Raw genomic sequence first — 8,300 nt, 5'->3', positions numbered from 1 at the left:
ATCGACATGTTAATACTATGGTTTTTGAGAAAATGTTGAAAATCAAAAAGTTTACTTTTTTGTTAAAAATGAAATTGGAATGAATACAAAAATTTTAAAAAATTTTCCTGACTTTATTTATAGGAGTAAGAAGATGATTTTTATCTTAAATTAATCCTAAAAGTGCGTGGTTTAAAGATATTTAAAAATATCTACATGTTAATACCATGGTTTTTGAGAAAATGTTAAAAATCGAAGATGTTGTTTTTAGGCAAATATGAGATTGTGATAAAATACGAATATTTAAAAAAATTCTGCTGAATGTATTTATAGGAGTGAGAGGATGATTTTTATATCAAATTAATCCTAAGAGTGTCAATTTAAGAATATTTAATAATATCTACATGTTAATACTATGGTTTTTAAGAAAATGTAAAAAATGAAATTAAAAAAAATTTTTATTCGATTTTATTAACATAAATACAAGAATCATTTTTAAACCAATTTTTATTTTTCTTACAAAGGTTTCTTATCTAGCCAAAAAGTCCAAACACCACCATAATATTTCGGATTCGATTTCGGATCAACTTTTGTATGCTGTTGAGGAACCGATTCCGATCGGAAATAATCCAATCGATCAATCATTTCATTAGTTAACCCACGTTTTGATTTGGCTAAATTAGTAGTTTCGCATGGATCGTTTTCTAAATCGAATAAACATAATTTACAAGATTTTTCGTATTTCGCTTTCCTGCAATTTTTCGTTCTTAAATCTTCTCGCAGCTTTTTAACCGAATCGATTCCTAATTTCGTTCCAAAAGCTTGATTCACATCACTATTAATAACCGATTTGAAATCATAGGGACCATCTGAATGGTTTCTTCCGGTTTCACCACCATAAGAATCGTAGGTTCCGTTGTATTGAATTCCTTGGATTAATTTATAACGACCATTTTCTCTAATTATAGCTGCACTTCCCGATACATCTTCGATGTTAATCAAAACTTCTTTTCGTTTCGTTTTTTTGTTATACATTAAAACGTCTAATTGGTTTATACCATCTAATTGGCCTAAATTTTTCAAATTACCCCCTAAAAAAATTTTAAAGTTAATCGTATTATAAAGATTATTAAAGATTACCCGCTGCAGAATAAAACGTTGGTAATAAATCGACCATATGCATTAAATTCGAGTTGGATTTTCCTCTACAAGTCATATTTTTACTGTAAAATATTCCAGTTCCTCTTACAGCGCCTTCAAAGTGACTAATTTTTATCTAAAGAATTAAAAAGAAATAGAAAAAAAGATGTAGTTTTTAATTTGAGATATACTCCACGCAATGGCCAATTTGAGCTATAATTGGGATAAAGTTCTCCATAAGTAGGTCCACCATTATCAGATAAAAAGAAGATTATTGTGTTATCCAGAACGTCTTTTTCAGATAATGCTTTAATAATATTTCCGATTGAATCATCTAATGTTTTCAAAGCATCTAAAAAATATATCAATGATATCTTAATTCGCATCTCGAGAAAGAAATGAAATATCATCATGAAATAAAAAACATTACAATATATGTACAAAGATATATACTTCGGTATAGACTAATACTACGACTAGAACTAACACTGGACCTAGAACTAGATACCTAGAAACCGCTAAATCTGAATGTTTCTACTTCTAGGTGTAATGTTAATTCTAGTGATAGTGGTAGGTAGTGCTAGTTAGCATAAGATATCACTATGTTGCATATTTCTATTGCACTAAAACTAGAACTAACGCTAGCACTGTTACTATGTAGAACACTATACCTAAAACTAGAATCATTCGGGTTTAAAGTTCTAGGTATAGTGTTCTACATAGTAACAGTGCTACTGTAAAACTAGAACTAACACTAGAACTAACACAAGACCTAGAACTGGAATCATTCGGGGTTAGCCGTCTTTAGAGACGTGCGGCTAACCCCGAATGATTTTAGTTCTAGGTCTAGTATTAGTTCTAGTTTTACACTAGCACTAACACTAGAACTAACGCAAGACCGAGAACTGGAATCATTCGGGGTTAGCCGTCTTTAGAGACGTGCGGCTAACCCCGAATGATTTTAGTTCTAGGTCTAGTATTAGTTCTAGTTTTACACTAGCACTAACACTAGAACTAACACAAGACCTAGAACTGGAATCATTCGGGGTTAGCCGTCTTTAGAGACGTGCGGCTAACCCCGAATGATTCCAGTTCTAGGTCTAGTGTTAGTTCTAGTTTTACACTAGCACTAACACTAGAACTAACACAAGACCTAGAACTGGAATCATTCGGGCTTAGCCGTCTTTAGAGACGTGCGGCTAACTCCGAATGATTCCAGTTCTAGGTCTAGTGTTAGTTCTAGTTTTACACTAGCACTAACACTAGAACTAACACAAGACCTAGAACTGGAATCATTCGTGGTTAGCCGTCTTTAGAGACGTGCGGCTAAACCCGAATGATTCTAGTTCTAGGTCTTGTGTTAGTTCTAGTTTTATTTGTTATACATCGCCAGGTTGTTGTATATTTTTATTGAACTAAAACTAGCCTTAGAACTAGAAACATTTAGGTTTAGCCATCTTTTGAGACGTACGGCTAAACCCGAATAATTTTAGTTCTAGGTCAAGTGTTAATTCTAGTGACAATGTAAAGTAGCGCTAGTATGCACCAAATAGCGGTAAATTCTATGTTACATATCAGGGGAACAAAAAAAATTCTTTTCTGCGACATAAAAAAAAAATAAGGGATTAAAACTGACCTGAATTATTCCGACTTTCGAATTTTCACACCACACTGTTATCTTTTGGCAGTGAAGAGCTGGTCGTCATGTTACAGTAAAATTTAACAGTGTCTTGTACAGTAACTTCTTTGTATTAAAAGAATGTAGGCCTACTTAACGATCTTATCAAATACCCTACCGACAGGAACAAAGGTTTGGCCACACATTGGAAGTACTGAGTGAATTCTTTGCAAAAAAAGTTTTTCAAGGCAAAGAAGAATAGTGAATCGAAACATGGACCACGTGGATTCACTTTTATGTTTCTTCCAGCTTCCTTTAACACGTTTTTTAACAGTTTAACATTAAGCCTAACGTAACTAAATCAATGGTAAGTCTCTGTTATTGATAGCTAACAAAAGAGTTTTTATGTCACGTGAAATAAGACGTCCTAATTAGCTTAAATGACCAAGATGATGTTTGTTTCTGCTTGAGTTGGAGATAATCACGTGTTTGCTTTCGCAAAGGTTTGTAATTTTTGTTAGGTTTGTAATTAAAAGAAGCCTGTTGCGCTAGTTCTTCTCCCCATCTAGGGTTTTAACGTTGTCAAAGTCAAATCCCAAACCTAAGTTGTGTTGGGTAAGAGCACATCTTTTTTTACCGACTCTAATATCGCTCTTATGCGGATTAATTGCTTTTTTAATCCATTGGTTCGTTTGATCAACATACTGACTAGAGTAAGTTCCATAGCTGATGCAGTAAAGCACACCTGATTAAGCAAAACCCGATACTTTCTTGTTCTAGATCAAGTGTTAGTTCTAGCTTTGCATCTGCACTATTACTAGAACTAACACTAGACCTAGAACTAGAATCATTCGGGTTTAGCCGTCTTGAGAGACGTGCGGCTAAATCCGAATGTTTCTAGTTCTAGGTCTAGTGTTAGTTCTAGTTTTACACTAGCAATATCACTACAACTAACACAAGACCTAGAACTAGATTTATTCGGGTTTAGCCGTCTTGAGAGACGTGCGGCTAAACCCGAATGATTCTAGTTCTCGGTCTAGTGTTAGTTCTAATATTGCACTAGGATTATCACTAGATGTAACACAAGACCTAGAACTAGAATCATTCGGGTTTAGCCGTCTTGAGAAACGTGCGGCTAAACCCGAATGTTTCTAGTTCTCGGTCTTAGTGTTAGTTTTAGTATTGCACTAGGACGATCACTTGAAGTAAGACAAGACCTAAAACTAGAATCATTCGGGTTTAGCCGTCTTGAGAGACGTGCGGCTAAATCCGAATGTTTCTAGTGTTCGTTCTAGTTTTGGATCAGCACTATCACTAGAACTAACACATGACCCAGAACTAGAATCATTCGGGTTTAGGCATCTTAAGAAACGTACTGCTAAATCCGAATGTTTCTAGTTCTAGTGTTAGTTTTAGTTTTACACTAGCACTATCACTAGAACTAACGCAAGACCTAGAACTAGATTTATTCGGGTTTAGCCGTCTTGAGAGACGTGCGGCTAAACCCGAATGTTTCTAGTTCTCGGTCTTAGTGTTAGTTTTAGTATTGCACTAGGACGATCACTTGAAGTAAGACAAGACCTAAAACTAGAATCATTCGGGTTTAGCCGTCTTGAGAGACGTGCGGCTAAACCCAAATGATTCTAGTTCTCGGTCTAGTGTTAGGTCTAATATTGCACTAGGATTATCACTAGATGTAACACAAGACCTAGAACTAGAATCATTCGGGTTTAGCCGTCTTGAGAGACGTGCGGCTAAATCCGAATGTTTCTAGTGTTCGTTCTAGTTTTGGATCAGCACTATCACTAGAACTAACACATGACCCAGAACTAGAATCATTCGAGTTTAGTCATCTTAAGAGACGTACTGCTAAATCCGAATGTTTCTAGTTCTCGGTCTTAGTGTTAGTTTTAGTATTGCACTAGTTCGATCACTTGAAGTAAGACAAGACCTAAAACTAGAATCATTCGGGTTTAGCCGTCTTGAGAGACGTGCGGCTAAATCCGAATGTTTCTAGTGTTCGTTCTAGTTTTGGATCAGCACTATCACTAGAACTAACACATGAGCCAGAACTAGAATCATTCGAGTTTAGTCATCTTAAGAGACGTACTGCTAAATCCGAATGTTTCTAGTTCTCGGTCTTAGTGTTAGTTTTAGTATTGCACTAGGACGATCACTTGAAGTAAGACAAGACCTAAAACTAGAATCATTCGGGTTTAGCCGTCTTGAGAGACGTGCGGCTAAATCCGAATGTTTCTAGTGTTCGTTCTAGTTTTGGATCAGCACTATCACTAGAACTAACACATGACCCAGAACTAGAATCATTCGGGTTTAGGCATCTTAAGAAACGTACTGCTAAATCCGAATGTTTCTAGTTCTAGTGTTAGTTTTAGTTTTACACTAGCAATATCACTAGAACTAACACAAGACCTAGAACTAGAATCATTCGGGTTTAGCCGTCTTGAGAGACGTGCGGCTAAATCCGAATGTTTCTAGTGTTCGTTCTAGTTTTGGATCAGCACTATCACTAGAACTAACACATGACCCAGAACTAGAATCATTCGGGTTTAGTCATCTTAAGAGACGTACTGCTAAATCCGAATGTTTCTAGTTTTAGTGTTAGTTTTAGTTTTACACTAGCACTATCACTAGAACTAACGCAAGACCTAGAACTAGATTTATTCGGGTTTAGCCGTCTTGAGAGACGTGCGGCTAAACCCAAATGATTCTAGTTCTCGGTCTAGTGTTAGTTCTAATATTGCACTAGGATTATCACTAGATGTAACACAAGACCTAGAACTAGAATCATTCGGGTTTAACCGTCTTAAGAGACGTGCGGCTAAATCCGAATGTTTCTAGTGTTAGTTCTAGTTTTGGATCAGCACTATCACTAGAACTAACACATGACCCAGAACTAGAATCATTCGGGTTTAGTCGTTTTGAGAGACGTGCGGCTAAATCCGAATGTTTCTAGTTCCAGTGTTAGTGCTAGTTGTACACTAGCACTATCACTAGAACTAACGCAAGACTTAGAACTAGAATCATTCAGGTTTAGCCGTCTTGAGAGACGTGCGGCTAAACCCGAATGATTCTAGTTCTCGGTCTAGTGTTAATTCTATTTTTGCACAATCACTAAAACTAACACATGACCCAGAACTAGAATCATTCGGGTTTAGCCATCTTGCCAAACGTGTGGCTAATCCCGAATGTTTCTAGTTTTGGGTCTAGTTGTGTTAGTTGTGATAACAACATTACCTTTTTCTAAGCAAAACTTTTCCTTTACACTTTTTCTTTGTACTATTAAGCTATGTAGCATTTTATGTGGGACATAGAAATAAAAATAGACTTACCAACTAATCGTCGTCTATTAACATCTTTAATATATCCAAAATTTTTATTCATACTCGTTGTATTTCTTTCTTCAACGATACCTTGATGTCCAACAACTTTTCCTGTGTGCACCGCAACATGATTCACCATTAAGAACATAGGTTTTCGATAATCATGGTCATTAATAATTTTAATCGCTCTATTTGTAAACAAATCGGTTGCATATTCTCCCTTACTCTTCCGATCAACACGAAAATTATCGCGGAAATCAAAGCCCGTCATAGTCGAAGATTGGTAAATGTGATCAAAATAATTAATAAGCCCGTTATAGTAGCCGTAATGTGAGTCAAAACCTTTAGCTAAAGGTGTTACGTTTCTATAGGCGAAACCTAAATGCCATTTTCCAACCAAATGGGTTTTATAACCAAGTTTTTTGAGTTGTTCGGGTAATGTTGAAACATTTTCTGGTAAATGGCCCGGTTCGCCGCCTTCAAATGGTAATCCTTGGAATCCGGTTCTTATGGGGTATTTCCCAGTTAAAATAGCAGCTCTTGATGGGGTGCACATTGGTAGGGTGTAAAATCTTTCTAAAACAGCGCCGTTATAAGCCAAAGCATCTATATTGGGAGTTTTAACTTGATTATTTCCGCGATAACCAACGTCGTTGTAACCCTAAAAGAAATTTTTGATTAATTAATTAATTTTAATTGTAATCATACCAAATCATCAGCTAAAATCAATAAAATATTTGGTTGATTTGTTGATTGTGCTAAAATAATTTTTAATAAAACCAAATTAATTATTATTAAAGTTTGATGTGGCATCGTTACTAAAGTAGGTGATTATAAAATAGTGGAGGTAGTTTAAATACAAGGTCTAATTAATTTTTTCGTTGAGTTTTTATTGTGTTGTTTTCTATTTCTTATCGTCATGTTTAAAAAATATTTGAAGTAAAGTTATTTCAGCAATTCCAAAAATATCACAGTAAATATAATAATAATAAAGAAAATATTCTTTCTTTTTTTTTTCAAAACAGATAACGGAAGATTCAAGTTTCGAACTGTATTATCATCTGAGCAGGTGCGATTTCTTAAAAGCGAGCAGGTGATGTTAAAAAGAATTTATCGCCGATACTATGTGGGTTGTAATAAAAGAAAAACATTTATATTAAGCGACCAAAAGGAAACTATTCATAGTTTGAAAACTTTTATTTTTATTTAATCGTTTTTATTTAATAACAATAATTTGAGTTTATAAAAAACTATTTAACAGTAATTAAAGCATAAAAAAATTAAACAAAGTAAGATTTAGGTTACAAGAGGTCACCTGGCGGGCGTAAAAGACTGTAAACACACTCGCGGACCAAATTCAAGAACCTTCTCTCTCTTTGTTTTCTCATTTTCCAGACGCAAGCTGCAAACCATTCGGATCCCAACCCAAACTCGATGTTCTTCGTCTTCTGTACTTCATCTTCTATACTTTATCTTATGTACTTCGTCTTATATTCTTCATCTTAGTTCTTTGTCTTAGTTCATCGTCTTATATTCTTCATCTTATATTCTTAATCTTCTGTTCTTCGTCTTTTGGAGGAAGAAGAAGCCAGGTGAGACCCCGAGGCCGTCTGCCGCACGGTCCTTTACGGACACCTGCCATTTTTTATGGACGATCCAGGTCTAAACCTGACCGATCTTATGACGGCTGCCGACCCCTAAAGGCGGCTATAAACTAATATTTCAAAAACACCTCAATTTAGAACTATAACACTCTCTCATCGTTAGAATTCGATTAAATTTGGAACGATTTGGGAGAAAATGTTTATGATGCTGGGGAAAATGAATTTTGTTGGGAATTAATATTTTTTACGCTGTGGTTGATGTGGATGTGGCTTAAAAAGATTTTGAGTGAGGACCTTGCTAATGCAAGTAAGTGGAAGCGTTCAATAAACGTCTGCCCTAAAGGGATCTCATCTAAATAATAATTATTTGGTACGAATTGAGTAAAAAAATTTCAAAAATGGGTAATTAATTTGGTTTCTACATTGTAAAATAAAGTCACATTCAGAATCCTTTATCTAATGTACATGGTGATAACTTTTTATTCAATTTCTTTTGTGATATATTACGAAAAATTATTATTAATCAAAATTTATTTGAAATAATTTTCAACAACACCAATAATTATTAGTGTAATCGTCGTCTTACTACTATAAATATATTCAGCAGAGTTTTCTTAA

The 8,300-nt window shown here is 34.9% G+C and overlaps 1 protein-coding gene across 1 annotated transcript; it reads right to left on the bottom strand.

The window, feature by feature from the left end:
- Window positions 1–419: 419 nt before the first annotated feature.
- Window positions 420–6,927, bottom strand: LOC111428760 (arylsulfatase J-like). Its single transcript, XM_023064429.2, has 5 exons — window positions 6,787–6,927; window positions 6,088–6,739; window positions 1,311–1,471; window positions 1,120–1,255; window positions 420–1,070 (listed from the first exon to the last, which is right to left on the bottom strand). The coding sequence occupies exons 1-5, from the start codon at window positions 6,889–6,891 to the stop codon at window positions 496–498; spliced, it is 1,629 nt and encodes a 542-aa protein (XP_022920197.2). The 5' UTR covers window positions 6,892–6,927; the 3' UTR covers window positions 420–495.
- Window positions 6,928–8,300: the final 1,373 nt, after the last annotated feature.

This window comes from Onthophagus taurus, chromosome 3 (genome assembly GCF_036711975.1).
Source record: "Onthophagus taurus isolate NC chromosome 3, IU_Otau_3.0, whole genome shotgun sequence".
NCBI lineage: Eukaryota > Metazoa > Arthropoda > Insecta > Coleoptera > Scarabaeidae > Onthophagus > Onthophagus taurus.
The sequence above is the reverse complement of the archived record's forward strand: the minus strand, read 5'-3'. Positions and strand labels throughout refer to the sequence as shown.

Excerpts from the sequence above, each read along its gene's own strand:
- LOC111428760 (XM_023064429.2), bottom strand. The coding sequence starts at position 6,891 with ATGCCACATCAAACTTTAATAATAATTAATTTGGTTTTATTAAAAATT. Across the intron at positions 6,740-6,786 it reads TGATTTTAGCTGATGATTTG|GGTTACAACGACGTTGGTTA; the intron begins GTATGATTACAA and ends AATTTCTTTTAG. Across the intron at positions 1,071-1,119 it reads AACGTTTTATTCTGCAGCGG|GGGGTAATTTGAAAAATTTA; the intron begins GTAATCTTTAAT and ends AAATTTTTTTAG.